Source organism: Choloepus didactylus, chromosome 24, assembly GCF_015220235.1.
Source record: "Choloepus didactylus isolate mChoDid1 chromosome 24, mChoDid1.pri, whole genome shotgun sequence".
NCBI classification, from domain to species: Eukaryota; Metazoa; Chordata; class Mammalia; order Pilosa; family Megalonychidae; genus Choloepus; species Choloepus didactylus.
In genome coordinates, this window is record NC_051330.1 from 4,882,053 (window position 1) to 4,901,014 (window position 18,962).

Here is an 18,962-nt window from a genome sequence, read left to right on the forward strand (position 1 = left end):
CTGAACAAAAATGAACACTTTATTTTAGGAGGACTGTTTAAAGCTGGGGATCTTCATCAACAATTATTTGAACACTTTACTTTAGGAGGACAATTTAAGACTGGGGATCATACCAACAATTTTTTAAGTAATCATTTATATCATTTAATATACGCAACATAGTTTGTGCTGGCAGAGATATGCATGGAGTTAATTTTCTACATAAGTTAGCAAGAGTGGAATATTTTCTAAAAGGAACTTATACATACAACCTATTGTATAAAATGAATTTGTCATTAATAATGCAGAAAACAAATGTATGTCTCAACTTTTTCTATTTTAGTCATTAAAAACAGACCACAATTAGTCCAAAACATTATAATATTTTTCATTGGGCTTCACATATTTTCCCCCACATTCTTTTGTTTTATTAGAGAAGTTGTGGGTTTTCAGGCCAATCATGCATAGAATATGGGATTCCTCTACACCACCCAACCACTAACATCTTGCATTGGGGTGGAACATTTGCTACAATTTATAATATCACTGTTTTGTAATTGTACTATCAACTATAGTCCATGTTTAACTTAGGGTTCACTTTATGTAACGCAGTTCCATGGATTTTTTAATTGTATTCTGTTATCATGTATAAAATACATACTTCCCCTTTAATCATATTTGGTTATATATTTCAGGGATGTCACCATCCATTACCAAAACATTTTCATCATTCCAAATAGGAAACTTCTCATTCCCCATTCCTACCCCATTCCCTGGAAACCTATATTCTAGATTCTGACACTATGAGTTTGCTTATTCTAATTGATTCAAATCAGTGAGAACATACAATATCTGTTACTCTGTGTCTGGGCTATTTCACTCAACATGATGTCTTCAGAGTTCATTCATGTTGTCACATGCATCAGGATTTCATTTCTTTTTACAGCTGAATACTATTATATTGTATAAATATACCACATTTGGTTATTCATTCATTGGTTGATGGATATTTGTGTTGCTTCCATCTTTGACAATTATACATATTTGACTGTAGAAGTGTCCCCTTTGGTGTATATGATCCCAGACATTGTGACCCTTACAGAAACCATTATGGCAACCACCAGCATTTGTTGTGAATTGTTGACCTGACGAGTGCAATTTTCCCACTGTGGGAAGAGGACCAGGATCAACTTGCTTTCCAGTGGCAAAACCTACAGTATTTGTACAGTGTACTGCCACAGGGGTATTTAAAGTCCTCACTCTCTGCCACCAATGAATAGGACAGGATTAGAATAAACTACATGCACCCAAAGGGCTCCAAGTGTTCCATTATGTTGATGAAATAACATCCTTGCTCTGTGGGCCAGAGCAAGGAGCAAACTTCCCAGGGATTGCACGCATTGCTAACTGCGATTTGACCATCCAGCTGGGCCACAAATCCTGACAAGATACAAGACATAGCCCAGCAGTTTACCTTCTTAGGTAGTATATGGGTTTAGAGCCCAGCACCAGATTCCCTGACCCAGAATGGGACAAATTACTGTCTCTAAAGTCACTCTGGTGGTTTGAAACTGTATGGACTCCAGAAAATCATGTTATTAAAGCTTATCCATTCCTGAGGATATAAACATATTGTGAGTAGGAACTTTTGAATAAGTTATTCAGTTAAGGCATGGCCCAGGGTGCATCTTAATCTTCTTACTGTAGTCCTTTATGAATGGGATGAATACAGAGAGAGAAAGTCACAGAAGCAAGAAGCTGAACACCACAAAACCTGAAAGAGAAGGGGAGACCAGCAGACGCAGCCATGCGCCTTGCCAGGATCACCAGCAGCTGGTCTTGGGGAAGAAAGCTTTGCCTGATGATGTCTTAATGGGACATTTTTCTCAGCTTCAAAACTGTAATCCTGTAAGCTAAGAAATTTCCATTATCAAAATGAACACATTTCATGGTCTCAGCTTTGAGTAGCTTAACAAACTAAATTGCTCACTCACCTGCAAAATGGTGGCCCAGTGGTTCATTGGGCTGTTTGCATTTTGGCCTCATCTCAGTATCCTCCTGGCTTTTCTACTGGTGACACAAAAGTAGGTACTTTCCACTGGGGGGTGGAGGAAAAGAAGGCCCCACAAGGGGTAAAAGTGGCTGTTTTAGCTGCTCTAGGACCTTTAGAGCCTGGATCCATCATTGAGCTACATGTTTCTGCCATCTGGACCCAAGCTGACTGGAGCAGCATGAATTCACAGACACCTGGGAGTTTTGGACCAAGATGTTCTCAGACACAGCCCAACATTACTCACCTTTTGTGAGGCAACTTCTGGTGTGCTATTGATCCTTGGTAGAAATGGGAAGGATGGCCAAGAAGTCCCAGGTTCTCCTTAGGCCGGAAATCCCATTGTGCCCTGGGTTCTGGATAATCAGAACACACCCGGAGGTGCCCAACAACAGAGCACCATCAAATGGATGTTGTGCATTCAGGGTCACCCTCTTCCTGATCCCCCAGGGAGTGACACACCTGAATGAGTGGATGGTGGATGCTCCCCTGCAAGAATGGTGCTGTTGCAACACCCAATGAGGGCCCTTCCCTCTCTTCAATAGCATCCTGTGTACACTGACTTAAAGAAGCCCACAGGATGCTAAGTGCTGGTTCACTGGTGGATGGGTTAATCTGAAGCCATCTGGCTTCCATTGGGTAGCAGCCAACGTTTCCCTTGCCATTGGCAACAAAGTGACCAGTGGGCTCAACTTTCACCAGTCCGCTTATCCCTGGAAGGATCAGGCCTAAATACCCTTGTGTATCTGTTTACTGACTCATAGGCCATGATTAATGGCTTAGCACTCTTGTCATGTTCATCGAGGGAATGCAATTGGAGAATCAAAGGCTCCCTGGTTTGAAATACGGATATTTGGAAACAACTGGTGGAGTGGAAAATCAGCATCTATATTACCCATGTTGATGTGCTTGAGGGCTCTTGTTTCAGTGAACATAATTGGAATTAACTCACTGGAAAAGCATGCACCAAGATGCTCTTCTATTCTGACAAAGCTGGAGTTCCTTCTGGAGGAGAGGCAGAGGATGAGCCCTGCCTGGAGGATGAAGGCAATGAACTTACCTCAATGACATTGGTGAAATAGCTGAACTTCCCATGGCTGCTTCTGCTACTAGGTGGATCTACCACCAAACTGGACATGGTAATTCCAAAACCATGAAATTATGGACCCAAGAAGATGGAATATCTCTCTCATTAGAGAAGCTTAATGCTCCGTTTTCAAAGAAAGATGTCAACTACAAGCCAGAGCCCAAAAAGGGCATTTAGGGACCATTCCCAAAGGGACCTCATCAAGTTGCTTATGGCAAGTAGAGTACATCAGCCTGCCCCCCACCATCCTAAAGAATGACTCCAAGCCAAGGAACAGCCTGGCCCACACCTTAAGCCCCAAACCAGGAACAAGCAGTTCCAGCTGTTTATCAAGTGGGAACCCTCAAGGCAAGAACCCTCCCTGTGAATACCCACTCTCAAGCAGTGCAGATATCTCTTCTTTCTGACATGAAGTGGGGAATGCACCACACTATCCTGAGAAGCTTGACTCCCTGGGGGATGGGCCATGAAGAGATCTCTTGCTCTGCTCTTTTGGACCTCTCGTGCTATGTACGTAACAGAGCAGTCTTCTGTTGAAGGTTCTGGTTGTGCCTGAGCCTGTGTTCCCACAATATACCTTATAGAAACTACTTCCACACCCATCTCTTCCTGAGATTTTCCTTGTTGGAAGGTTTTTGATTATTGATTCAGTCTCTTCAGTTGTTTTTGTCTATTGAGATCTTTTATTTCTTCTTGAGTCAGAGTAGATGGTTGAGCGTTTCTGTGAATTTGTCTATTTCGTCTAGATTATATAATTTTGTTGTTCAGTACTTTGTAGTGTTTTCTTACAATCCTTTTTACTTCTCAGTGGTCAGCGGTAATATTCCCTTTTTCATTTCTAATTTTAGTTATTTGCATCCTTTGTGTTTGTCAGTCTAGCTTTCCAAAGAATAATTTTGGTTTGTTGCTTTTATCTATTGTTACCTTTTTTAAAAAAGTTATTTATCTCCATTCTAATCTTTGGTATTTCTTTCCTTCTGTTCCTTCTGTTTACTTTAGGATTAGTTTGGTCTCCTTTTCATAGATTCTTTTTGGTGAGATTAGGTATCTTATTTGAGATCTTTCTTCTTTTTTAAAGTAACATTTAGGGCTGTAAATTTACCATACCATAAGTATCAATATATAGTATTTCCCATTTCATTTGCCAGAAGATATTTCCTTATTTCTCTTGTGACTTCTTTTTGATCTCATTGGTTGTTTGAATGTTTTGTTTAATTTTCAATATTTGTAAATTTTCAATTTCTCCCTCAATTATTGATTTGCAGCTTGATTCCTTTTGGTCAGGGAAGATATATTGTATGATTTCAATATGTTTGAATTTATTGAGACTTGTTTTGCGACCTATCATAGGGTCTATCCCAGGTAATAAACCAATTGCACCGGAGAAGAATGTGTACACTGATGCTGCTGGGTCAAGTGTTCTATATATATCTCTTTGCTCAGGTTGGTTTAAAGTATCATGGAAGCCTTATATTTCTTTATTGAACTTCTGTGTAGATGTTTTAATCATTATTGAAAGTAGTGTGTTTTAGTTTCATTATATTAATTAGAATCACCCTTCAAATCTGTCAATAAGCACTTCACATATTTTGGGGCTCAGCAATTAGGTACATTTGTATTTTTAATTGTTATGTTTTCTTATTGAATTGACCCCTTTATGAGTTTATACTGACCTGTTTAGTCCCTCAACAGTTTTTGACATAAAGAATATTTTATCTAAGTACAACTATACCAGCTCTCTTTTAGATACTGTTTACATAATATCTTTTTCCCATCTTTTCACTTTCAACCTACATGTGTCTTTTAATTTAAGGTACTTCTTTTGTATACAGCATATAGTGTTGTCTGGCTCTTTTATCCATTCTGCCAATACCTATCTTTTGACTAGGAAGTTTAATCCATTTACATTTAAAGTAACTACTGAGAAAGCAGGACTTTCTTCTGACATTTTCTATTTGGTGTGTGTAAACATTAATCGTGTTTTTGCTCCCCATTACTTCTGTTCCTACCTACTTTCAAAGTTATTTGAGCTTAATATTTTAACATTTTTGTGTCCCTTCTCCTTTCCTTCTGTAGATATTTTTCATATAGTTTCTTTGTGGTTACCATGGGGCTGAATTTTAACATCCTACATCTGTAACAATTGTATTGATTTGACAAAAAGTTGTATTCAATAGCACACACATACACTGTCCCTATAATCCTTGGTCCCCTACCTTTTTTGTTGTACTTGTTACTAATTATATATTCATATATAATATGTCCACAGCCATAGATACACCATTACATTTAATATTTTTGCATTGTAGAAAGTGTAAGAAGTAAAAGTGGTGTTGCACACAAAAAATGCAATGCAATAATATGGGAGTTTATAAATAACCATAGGCTTAACATTTCCAGAGGTCTTTCTTTATGCTGATTTGATCCACTCTCTGGTGTCCCATCATTTCGGTCTGAAGAACTCTCATTAGAATTGTTTGTATGGTAGGTCTATTGATGACAAGCTCCCTTAGTCTGCATATTTGGGAATATTTCAATTTCTCCATCATCTTTGAAACATTGTTTATCCAGATACAAATTCCCTGGTTAGTGTTTCCCTTTCTTTGGCTGCTCAAACAAATACCATACAATTGGTTGGCTTAAACAATGGGGATTTATTAGCTAATGGATTTGAGGCTAGGAAAAAGTCCAAATCGAGGCATGATCAAGGCAATATTGATGGCAATATTAATGATATGGGAATGTTCAAGAATGAGTATGGTTTGTTACTTTTTTTGTGGTATGGTAGGAGCATATTGGAAGCAATGAAGTTATATTAGGATATTTATTTTTCCTGTTCCTTTGTTTTATTTTATCTGGAAATTTTTTTTTATTTTTTTATTTTTTGGTAACTACAGGTAATAAAAAAAGAACATGTTTCTCTAGGGTACATAAATCTTAACCACCACAGTAGGCCATTTTTTTCTTTTATCACTTTAAATATTTTTCCCACTGTCTTCTGGCCTCCATAGTTTCTGGTGAGAAATCAGCACTTAATCTTACTGGGACTCCTTTGTACATAATGTAATGTTTTTCTCTTTGAATTTTCAATTTGGCTATTATCAATTTGGGTGTGTTGTCTTAGATTTTATCTGATTTAGTGTTCACTGGTCTTTGTTTTGGTTTTCTAGATGTTATAATATATACCACACAATGCTTTGACTTAAAACATGGGAATTTATTGGATCATGATTTCAAGGTTAGGAAAAGTCCTAAACTGAGGTATCAGCAAGGTGTTGATTTCTTCCAGGAGACTGTGAAATCCTGATCCTGGCTGCTAGTGATCATTGGTCCTTGGGTTTTATGTCACATAGAAATGAACACAGAGGCAACATCTTTCTCTGCTGTGTTCCATTGACTTCCTGCTTCTGACTGCTCTCACAGCTTCTCTCTGTCTGATTTCACACTGCTTATTAAAGGCTGCAGTAATCTGAATTATAAACCAGCCTGATTTAGTTGGGCTATATCTTATCTGAAGTAATCTCATCAAAATTTCCTATTAGCAGTGGGTTCACTTCCATGGGAATTGATTAAGTTTAAGAACATGGTTTTTTGGTGTACTTAACTTCAAACCACTAAAGGCCTCCCGAAGGTGGATATTCATGACTTTCATGATTTAGGGGATGATTTTTTCCACTATTTCTTTGAATATTCCTTTTGATCTTTTTCTCTTTCTTCTCCACTGGGACTCCTGTAATGTACATATTTGTATGCTTAATGGTGTCCCACATGTCTCTTAGGCTTGTTGCTCTTTTTTTTAAATTCTTTTTTTCTTTCTTCTCCTCATTTGAATAATTTTAATTCTCTTGTCTTTCTTCTGGCAGTTTCTATCTGCTATTTATCACCTCTAGAGAATTTTTAATTTTAGGTATTATGGTCTTCAACTTAAGTATTTCTGTTTAATTCCTTTTTAAAGTTTATCTTTTCTGAAAAACTCATATTGTTCATTCATTGTTTACTTGATATCCTTTAGTTATTTCCCTGTGTTTTCCTTTATCTCCTTAAGCATATTAGGGATCATTTCTAATAATATTTGTCTGGTACATCTAAAGTCTGGTTTTCTGAATTGATCAGTTCTGATTTTTTATCTTATTTCTTTGGATGGAACAAACAATGCAGCAAAAATGTTCAGTCTTTGCAAATTGACTCATCATTGGCTGGTACTCTCCTTCAAAGTTTAAATCTCCTAAGATTTGTTTGCTTTATTTAGCCTTATTTCAGTTACTAAAACCCTTCAACTGCTTTCTGGAGTTTTGAGAAAGATGGACCTGAAAATTTTTACTAGCACTTAAATGATTCTGTGGGAGAATGACACCTGGAATGTCTTACTTGCCATCTTTTCGACACTGCCTAACAGATTAATGTGTTTTTTAACCCACCACAGAGGGGAAAAAGTGAAGGAAAGTTTCCTCTATTATCGAGAGGACTTAGAATCAGATTCTCAGAAATGGTGGGATGCATCATTTGGTAAAATCCTAATTTTCTAAGTGCATTGATCAAAGTGTTCTCAGAAACAATATGGCTAAGGTGGCACTGAAAAGCAAGACACATCTCTTGGTGTTAGGATTATTTTAAAAAGCCAATGCAAAGAAACATTCCATAAATTTATTGACCACCCAGATGCAAAGTTCTTGAGATCCTGGGGCTAATTCTTATTATACTTGGTATCCAGGTACAAAAAAAATGACATAAAGCCTTCTATTAAAGAAGAGGCCCTGCTGAAGGGTTGACTGCAGTAGGCAGTCAGATAAAGATGTTTCTCCATCCTCACTCTATGGTGGTTGGAACAGCAGATCTATCCTTCTAATCTCTTGCCAATGAAAAAAAAATATCTTTCATCTCTTAGCAATGTGAGTTGAGAGCTTTTAGAAACCTTATATTCTTTCCTTTGCTACAGGCTCAGAATCTACCCCTTTGCTTCTTGACCCATAGCTGTCACAGCTAACATCTGGGAATGTGCAGCAGCTCTGCTGATGCTCAGATCCCCATCACCTTGGTACCCAGCCTTGTTGCAGCTGCCACTCCTGCCACCCCAACACAGACCTCCTTATCTGTCCTGCAACCTTTCTTTTCCTTTCATTCTGTGAACAGCTGTCACATTTGTTGCTCTGGCCACAGCTTTTCCCACTGCCTTGGTGCTGGCTACATGTGTACCTCTTATTGTGGAAGTGGTTATGGGCGATGTTTGTTGGCCTACACTAAAGGCAACCCTACCTCAAATGAAAATGACCTCACCCATTTCTTTACCGAGTCAATAGATATTTACTGAAGGCTGAATATGTATGAGGAAATGTGCTAACTGTTGCAGTATGACTGTAGAAAATGACAAAATCCCTTTTCTATGAATTTATATTCTACTTGGGAAGACAGGTATATAGATAGATAGATAGATAGATATAGATAGATAGATAGATACAGATATATCTAATAAAAGTATAAAATGTATTTTAGATTGTGGTAAGTGTGAAAGAGAAATATTAAATAAAACAGGGAGAAGGGATGGGAAGTGTGAGACTAAATATCAACTAAGAAATGTTTCAAGAGAAGGTGATAGTGGAGTGAAGATCTGGAGAAAGGAAGGGGTGACGTAGGGAGGATTCTGGGGAGATGTACCATAGGCAGAAGGAACTTATAATTATTAAGAGACTTTGGCAGGAGGTCATATGGTATGCTTGAAAACAGTGTTGAAGGTTGAATTGTGTCTCAAAAAAAAAAAATATGTTCATGTCCTAACTGCAATCTTGTGAATGTGACTGTATTTAGAAATAGGGAGATTGCAGATGTAATCAGTTAAGACAAAGCCAAATCAGATCAGACTGGGTACTAAACCAATATAACTGGACTCCTTATAAGAACAGGGAAATTTGGACAAGCAGAGAGACATAGGGGAGAAAGCTATGTGAAGAGGTGGCAGAAATTGTAATTATGCTGTCATAAGCTAAGAGAAACCAAATTGCCAGTAACCACCAGAATCTGGGAAGAAACAAGGAAGGAAAATCTCCTAGAGCCATCAGGAGAGCATGGTAATGATGGCAGCTTGTTTTCAGAATTTTAGCCTGTATAATTGTGAAACCATAATTTGCTGTTGTTTTAAGTCATGCAGTTTGTGATAACTTGGAATGACAGCACTAGGAAGCTAATACAAAACATCCAGAGGACCACTTGGGAAGTTGGAGAGGTATGAGGTATATAATCAATGAGGCCAGATCTCAGAAGTCCTATAATTCATGATAAACACTTAAGCTTTTTCTCTGAATGTGGTTGAAAGTTCTGAATTGAAGATATCAGGATCTGTATAGGCACAGTGCTATACAGCATGGATGGTAGGAAAACAGGAAACTAGTGAGGTGGCTATTTCAACAGTGGATCAAGATTGATGGAGGCTTGGGCCACAGTGTTCAGTTTATGGATGCCTTGAGGAACTCAAGTGGAGAAAATTCTGATCGCTCAGATGTGAGGAGTGAAAAGAAGTTGTCAAATGATTCTACAGGTTTGACCCATGCAACTTGAAATGTAAGCTGCCATATATTGGATGGGGAAGACTGTTGGCAGAGAGTTTGTTTTGAATTGCAATAGGAGATATAGGATAAACTTATTTCCCCTTCCTCTTTTGTTTCATCAGGCTGTTGGCAAGCATTTGGGTGGTATCATCTTCTTCTTTATAGAAGGATGGCAAACTGCCGAGTAGGCAAGACTTCGTAGTAGTCACAATCCCCATCAGCCAATCATTAAGAACACTCGAGAAGTTTATTAAGAAGGAACTACAACACATTCTGGACAGAAGATTCATTTTTGTTAGCATATAGGTCTATGGATTTCAATCAAAGAAATACAAAGCCAAATCAAATCCCACTTACCTGACTGCATTATATGAACACTGGACAAATATAACAAGGGGCACCACTATACACTATCCAGCCCTCGTGCCTAGATTTTGCACCTTGTAACCCCTTGTTTTAAGATTTTTCAGTTGTTGCTCAATATGTGTTCTGGTTTTCTGGTGAATATAGAAAAGATTCACCCATAGTATGAATATATGTTCCTGCATAGATCTGTGTAGTCTGCCTAATAAGCAGATGAACTTGTAAATGGAAAATGGACAATTTCTTCTCTTCTAACCATATATGACCAGCAAAATCTCCATAGAATCTTTGACAAATGTCATGGTTCATGAAGGTCCAATTGGTTCATTGCTGGGCCAACATCTATGGAGACTAAGACAAATGCCCCATGTGTTAACATGCACATACTTGTTCCAACAACAGCAGTCCTTTTACATTAAATGATTCCCAGTTGGATGCTCTCACACGGAAGTCTCAACTATCTCAACATAAATTTACAGCCAGTTTACTACACCTCTTGGGGTTTGACAACCTGCATAACTACAAATCAAGAGGGAAGCAGCAACTATGGAATCATAACAACCTCCTAAACTTCTTTTGCACCAGTAATAAAAAAAAATTCCCCGAGACACATAAATATGAAAGGGTTGCCAAAAGGACTACATCAGAACCTTAAAATCTATCCCATGACTACAGGATACCTTGCCTGCAGACTATAACTGCTCTGGAATTGAAGTGGCTGGCAGTGTGCAGCCAAACAGCTACCGCAGACATTGAATTTATAGCCTTTCCTAAATGATAGTTAATTATATCATTTTTGTCATTGACTACTCCCTATCTCACTGACAGCAATTTTTCTTTCCTTCTGTCAAAAGGAAATTCCTCCAGTCTTTCCAGTCATCTCTATTGCTGTCAGTGTGGTTTAAAATAATGTAAAAGCTTCTCAATTATTTACACAAGTACCATTTATTCAAGCCCAACAAATTCAGTCCCCCTTCATGGTGTGTCTTGCAATTTAAAGGAGGACCTATTTTAAGCTGAAATATCCATTCATATTGCTGCTAAAGTCTCAGCTACATCCCATAAAAAGTTACCAGAACATAACTGTCATGTAAAGTGAGTGAGATCTCTCAGACAACATTGGCTATGGTATCTTCAAGACAAATTATGCCATTCATTAAAGTTTTATCATCTCTAGATTTAGATACGCCCATCTATTCATAACCAGGGAAAGCATGAAATTGACCAATCTCATCAGCTTAAATATCTGATGAGTTTGGCACAATATTCCTGAAGCATCTCAGCATGGAATCAGAAAGAAATTCCACCCTTTACTTGTATTTCAAAGATATTTTTCTTACTTAAGAAGAAATTAAATTTCCCATGATTTCATCAACCTTATAATTCTAAAAAAAAATTCTACAACAAAACTGTAGTTTACTATGCTTGAGAAATTCTAAAATTTGTGTTTTTAGCATTTTCAAACAATCTCCTCTAGTCTTGTCCAAAAAAGGCCTAATTTGTGTCAGACTTACTGAGAAACACACTGTTCTTAGCTAGATAGAATTGAGTTTCATACGGTTCCTATAATGTATATAAAACACTAATAATCAATCACTTTGGAGAAGCCAAAGTATTCAATTTAGTGATGAAATATTAAAGAAATATTTGATTTTCAGGTATTTAAAATGAACAATTGTTCGAGCTTTAAAGTGCTACTTAATTTTATGTACTTCGTTATCCATTAGAAATCCAATGATGTTTTTTATACAATGGGAATTTTACTTAATTCTTTCACATCACATATAAACTCTGCTATAGAGAGTAAAATTAAGGCATGAAACAAAACCAAATATCAATTATGTGCAATTATTACTTCATTTCATTTTTCAAATCTGCATAGATTTTTCCACTCTGTCTAAATTCACATAGCAGACATTTGATCAAGCAGTATTATGAATAGCTCTGGAAAGTTGTAGAAGTTACAAACTGGAACATTGCTGAGATTTAGAAAATGTAGCTGATCCTAAAGCACTGCATCTCAAAGTGCTTCTAACCTCTAGCTTTTAAGGCAAAGCTACATATTATAATGCTATATTTTCATTAGTCTTTGAAAATGACTAATAGATCAATGACAGTCCAGGGCAGCAAAGAAGTGTAGGTCTTTGAATACTATAAGAACATTTCAGTAGTTATGGGATCACTGCATTTAGTTATAAAGAAAGGACAGGAGGTGGTTAAAAGGAAGAGAGATGATGCTGAATGCTATAGTGTAGCTAGTCAGAAAACACTGAAAACAGGAGGATATTGCCTGTTAGAACAAAAAAAAATGTGATAACCATACTGGGTACTATTTTTAGGAAGTAATAGGAATGTGCAGAGTTAGAGAATGTAATGGAGAAAATTATAATATTATTGTTGAATTAAATGTGTGTGCTAAATAAGCAGTGGGGTACAGAAAGAAACATTTCAATTTCTAGAAGTGACAAGAAGAGAAAATCAAGAGAAGAAGGTGAGTAATCCATGGTCAGAAATGACAGCTCTCTATTCAAACAGAGTACAAGTGCTGAGCTTCAAGTGAAAGCAGAAATTAATTTTGGCAATTTTAATCTGAGCAGCTAGGACAAATTCATACAAATAAGAGAAATACTCAGTATCTGATTAGAAGATACATCCAAGTGTGTGCGTGGTAGAAGAGGATACTTTCAGCTTTGAACACACACATGCAGAGGTTGAGATGTTGGTTGTAAAGTCAAATGAATTAGATATCTAAGATCAGAGATACAGAAAAGTAAGTGCTGTACTTGGAGGGACAGATAGAGACAAGAAAGAATCTGGTCACAGGAAAAGGAGAAAATTGGAGAAATATACAGTAAGTGGAAACTAAATATGAAGAGGAGGGGTGCAATGATAAAGTAAGGAGGCATCAAAGGATAAGCAGGTAGGTAATTAAGGTAAAAAAAAGTAAATGTAACATCTTCAGATAGAATGATACAGAAATAGGAAATAGAAATAAGCATATATGGATATAAATGGCATAGATAATACCAATGTTATGATATAAATAAAGATGGATATAGGTATAGATACAGGTACAACAATGGATATAGTACGGACCTCGGTAACGTGACTCAGATCCAAATGTACACAAGACCGGTCTAGTATATTCCACTTACACCTGGGTAATTATTAACATGTCTCTGTTTTACTCTCAAAAACATCTATATTTGGGTGATAAATTTTTATGGTATCAATGGGTAGATATAGATATACACATAACTATAGGTACGCATATGTGTGTACACATGCAAATGTTGAATTTCCTAATATATACATGTATGTCTACTGTATATAGATATATATCCAGATATAGCTATTATTCTATGAATACAATCTAGCTGGAGTGATAACTCATGATTTTTGTCTTTATTATGTGATACGCAAACATGTTTTATGACATAAAACCTTTCTGAGTGCTCCTTTAACCTCTGTGTTTCTCAGGCTGTAGATGATGGGGTTTAGCATTGGGGTGATAATTGCATACAGCATGGACATGAGCCTGGTTCTGCCTGGGGAGTGTTGACTGGACGAGGGGCGGATGTAGGTAAACATTAATGTGCCATAAAACAGACCCACGACAAGGAGGTGGGACGTGCATGTGGAGAAGGCCTTGCTCTTCCCTTCAGATGACCGGATCTTTAGGATGGTGGATATGATGTAGATATAAGAGATGACGGTGACCAGAAAGGCACCGATCCCCAGGACACCTCCCACCACTAACATAAGCATCTCTGCCACATATGTGGAGGAACAGGAGAGAGCCACCAGTGGTGGGATGTCACAGTAGTACTGGTCCACGCGATGGGACTTGCAGAAGGACAGGCAGAATGTGGACACTGTGTGCAGAAGGGAATTAAGAAACCCTGCTGCCCAGCATCCAGCCATCAGCTGGGCACAGCGTGCCTTGGTCATGATGAGGGTGTAGCGGAGGGGGAAGCAGATGGCCACATACCGATCATAAGCCATGATGGTGAGAAGGAAGACCTCGGTCCCTGCCAGGGCCACCAGGAAATAGAGCTGCAAAGCACACCCAATGAAAGAAATGCTTTGCTTCTCAGTCAGGAGGTTCTCAAGCATCTTAGGAACAGTAGCTGATGGGCAGAATATGTCTAAGAGGGACAAATTAGCCAAGAAGTAATACATGGGCGTGTGCAGCTTTTTCTCAGTCCCGATGGCCAGGAGAATGGTACCGTTTCCCACCAAGGTGACCTGGTAGATGACAGTGAAAACCACAAAGAGAGGATAGCGCACCTCAGGGAGATCAGAGAGCCCTATGAGGATAAACTCATCCATGGTGGTGAGGTTGTAGACGACGTCCATCTCCTCTCTCCACACGGGTCTTTCTGGAATAAATGAAACCAACGTGCAAATGTTAGGACCAAAATCCTAGGAATCTAGTGATGAGAAACACTTGGAAAATAGTTTGGATGTGGTTGATGATGAACTGTGTTAGCCCTATTTTAATTACAGATTTCAATTACTAGAATTACTTCTTGAAAAAAACATCCCATGCATTTATATTTCTTGAAATGTTCATGCACAGATTTTAACTAACATTTTAAATTTCACCCTCATAGTGATCCTTCAGGAGTGTTTGGGATTTTACAATTCTGTGAAAGTTGATAATGCATCTCTCGCAACTGCTTGGATAGGTTCCATTTTGCTCCTTGTATTATCTCAATGTTCGCAATTTTATGCATTGTCTCAAAACTAAGTACCTTGAAGTCTGAAGTGTATCAAGTATTATTTATTGATATGCAAATTTTAATAACTGGTAGCACCTAGCAGGCACATAGTGAAAGGAAGATAAATGAAAGAATGAATGAATGGGTATTACCTGATTTTGCAAAGTTTTTCAATTGTAAATGAATAAATATGAGAACGCTCCTATAACTTCAAAACCATAATCATTAAAAAAAGAAAACACATTTTATCTTCAAATAACTTAATATTAATTAAATTTAGCCTATAAAACAGAAATGAAGTCTGGATGATAGTGGCTGAATATATATAACTCAAACAAGTTACAGATATATTTGCATGTATGTTAAATTCTTTTTCTCTTTAAAATTTAAATATTTGACCAAATCGGGTTCCAAATTCATACATGCAAGCATATGCTGGTCTTTTTTGCCCTTGTTTAATTTTCTAATTGCACTTCAGGATACCATAATAGCCCAAATCATCACAGTGTTTATGATTACTTACCAAAACACTTTAATATAATTAAAGTCTGCACAATTTATCCACAGGTAAACTAAAAATTAATTGTTTCCATTTTAAAAAATATTATGTGCATGATGGAAAATTCAAACAGAAAACATTTTTGGAAAATCAAATACAAAGTCAGTTTTTAAGGTTCCCCTACGCTACCTCCCATCCATCCTTTCTTTCCCATGTGAATTGCTTAATGATTTCTTGACTTAGATAAATAACGCAAAGTACTCATAATGGTTTCTTTAAGCAAATGGAATTATTGTGTTCTGCCAAGTTTCTCCACCCGCTCCTGAAAGATTTAATTAAGAATTGATGAGATTAATTGGAAAATGTTATTCTTTCCTTAATAACCCTGTTACTGTTACTGTTCTTTCAGAACACCAGCTCTGCACCCCAATTGAGAGAAAATAATCTTATCAGCAATGCTCTCTAAATATTGAAAGTTTTGAAATAATACGTGTTGCTGTACTAAGCACAAACTCCTCAGATAATGTCATTCAATAAACACTTTTGTTTAAATGAGTGAATAGAGAAGCAAAAATAGCTGCAGCATTCTCAAGTTTTCAAATGTTCAAGATTCTACAAAATATTATGTTATATATTAATACTTTGAAAAGGTAATAGTGACTATACGAAATTAAAGACAGTTTTTATTACAGTAAATATATTAAGATAATAAACATTAAAGTTTATGTTAAGTATTCTTTTCCTTTATACCTTCACTTACTAATTTGTTTTATTTTAAACAAGGATTATGAGAAATAAGTCAGTAAATTCCTGATATAAACACCTTGGTGGGTCCTACATCAGGCTATTTAATCAATATGCATTCACAAAAATTGTTAAAAAATTTTCCCCCATTTTCCCCTTGAATATTTAAATTTCTGAAGTCAAACTTAAAATGCAACTAAGCATAAAAGTACATGATTTGGACATGTTGAAGTCAGCTTTTTTAGTAATTATAAATAGCCAACTATCTAAGGAGTAACCAGAGCAAGGGGCATATGGCTACGATTAGCATTACACTGGAAATTAAGCAGGAATAAAGCTTTCTTATTATTTGTGTGACTTATACTTTTACTTATGGTCAAAGGCAAGCATATCTTATATGAAGCTTCTCTCTGTACCATTTAATTACTTCAAGTGTCCACTTTATAGAGAAAAAGAAAATGAGTTCATTAAGCAAAATTATTACTGATAGAACTTAAGATAATTCAAAACTTATACTTTATTTAGTATATCAATATCAAGGAAAGACCACATTTAAAATTTCTTAGAAAAATAGATGATTGAATTGTCTTTTAAAATATGTTGCTAAAGAAGAGTTATCTTACCTTTCTTTTTAATCCAATGGACAAATACCCTTTATAAACTAGAGGAAGCAAAAATGCCCTTCTAGGGTGTAATTTCTCCAACAGCTTTGTGATGTCTTTGTTGACTGTGAGGTCTCATGGACTCAATTATCCAAGAAATATCAATCAAGTTGCATGTCTCAGAAACATGCTTTAGATACAGCCAAACTTTGCATACAAAATTCTGGACGTGTGATCGGTATGCACATTTTTTAGGGCTCAAACATTTTTTATGCATTTATTTATCCACCCATTCTAATATTATTTAAAAATGCAAGTTTCATTTTCCTAATTAATATTTGGTGTTTTCTATCCTCCCAAACATGTAAATTTTCACACCACATTAATATCTTTACACATCTGTTTCTTTTAGCTTAGAAATCCCAGAACTTAGCACAGAATTTTCTTGCTTTTTCAGTATCTGAAAATACATTACCAATACGAGTTTTCAACAGGATGAAAGTGCAGTGATCCAGCCAAGAAAATACACCAGTAAAGAAAAACAAACTCTTCTCTTATATAGAGAGTTCATACTGGAATTTATACTATTATTTATATTATGCCCCTTTCCCTTAGGAAAAGCACCAATTAGCACTCTAGAGGAAATGCACTTCTCCTCTTGATAAAACTGAATTAAGATCAGTCTAATAACGGGCACTCTTTTTACGGCTAATCAATTTAATATGTTAAAAAAGAAATCTAAGTCGTAGAAGAGTGACAGTTTTGCTTATTTTAATGGTCTTGAGTAAGATACAACAATTTTTTCATGAATTTTATCTCCAGACAAAAGTAAACAATAAATTGACATATTAGAATATTAGAATATTCCTGTAAAATATGATTATCCAACCAATTTGCTATAAATTAGCATTTTGCTATAAATTAGCATTTTTCATTCTTAGAGGTAAACTTTAACCCTATTTTAATATATTATTATACACTTTTAGATTATTAAGTCTATTTACCATGCACATGGAAAATGTTTTTTTTTTTCAAAACTAGATCCAAATGAGGGGGATTTCAATCTTATCTTATCTTAACATGTATGTCCAAATATAATTTTATAGCAGTACATTGTTACCTGTGCCTTTTAAAATTATTATGGTATGTAATTAAAATTATACACACATATATTTTACAAACTCAGTTCATAATAATTCATCTAATTCCAATTAAACATCAATAAAATACCTCAAATTACACTTCCTTACCACCCCAATTTTGTATACAGTGTGAGGTTTAGGTACAATTGCTCCCACCCCAATTTTTCAAAATATTTCTCTTTATCACTTGGTTAGTCTTAATATCTTTATCAAAAATCAAGTGACCATAATATATGTATATATATGTATTTTTAGAATTTTCTCTATATGTCCATTATCTATATGTTTATCTGTTACTAATATCACAAACTTTTACCCATAGAGGAAATCCTGAAATAGGATAGTGTGATTCATCCAAATTTATTTTCTTTTACAAAATTGTCCTTTCTAGTCTAATTTTTTTTTTGCTCTGGCCATATAAGTCTCAAAACAGTTTGTCTAGAAATAGAAAAAGCCTGCTGGTGTTTTAACTAGAAATTTGATAACCTTATAGGTCAGTGTAAAAATTGGCACATTTATATATCATAAACAGCATAGGATTCTACAACTAATTCGATATTTGATGTCTTTCATCAAACAGATTTTAGTTTGTAGCACATGGACTCTGTCCATATTATTTTTAGATATTTAAGTATCTCATTACTTTAATATTGTGGTTCACTGTAATGTTCTTCTTTATTTGGGCTTTTACGTTTTTTCATTGCTATTACGTAGAAATACGATGTATTGTTGGGTTTTGTACCTGTATCCTGCAATTTAGATAAACTTCCTTATTAGTTCCAGGTGCATTATTTTGGTGTAGATTCCTTGACAAATTTGTATCAAAAATCAGGATCGCTCTGTATCTTATTACTTTTTTATAACTTACTACAATGTTAGAAGTGGTGGGGATGAACGTCCTGTCCTCATTCCAATCCTAGGGTTTGAACATCCAATCTTTCATCATTAAATGTGATTTTATTTCAGGATTTTTTATATTGTCTTTATAAGGTTGAGGAAGTTGGGAAGTTTTCTTCTATTCCTAGATTGCTGAGAGTTATTATCATGAATGAATGTTGACTATTACAAAATATTTTCCTTCATCAACTGTTTTTTAAATTTTTTATTTATCGAAAAATTAAAACAAGCAACAAAAAAACCCACAACATTTCAAACAAAACAAAGCAAAGGATTAAGAAAAACAAATAACCTAAAATAATTACTTTGCTTCCAACACATTCCTACCATACCCCA

At 35.9% G+C, this 18,962-nt stretch overlaps 1 protein-coding gene across 1 annotated transcript; it reads right to left on the reverse strand.

Annotated features, from left to right (window-relative positions):
• Positions 1 to 13,426: 13,426 nt before the first annotated feature.
• Positions 13,427 to 14,377, reverse strand: LOC119519812 (olfactory receptor 5V1-like). The gene has a single exon (XM_037817535.1). The coding sequence runs from the start codon at positions 14,375 to 14,377 to the stop codon at positions 13,427 to 13,429; it is 951 nt and encodes a 316-aa protein (XP_037673463.1).
• Positions 14,378 to 18,962: the final 4,585 nt, after the last annotated feature.

What these genes read in the sequence shown, in the direction of transcription:
- LOC119519812 (XM_037817535.1), bottom strand. Translation starts at nt 14,377, where the DNA reads ATGGACGTCGTCTACAACCTCACCACCATGGATGAGTTTATCCTCATA.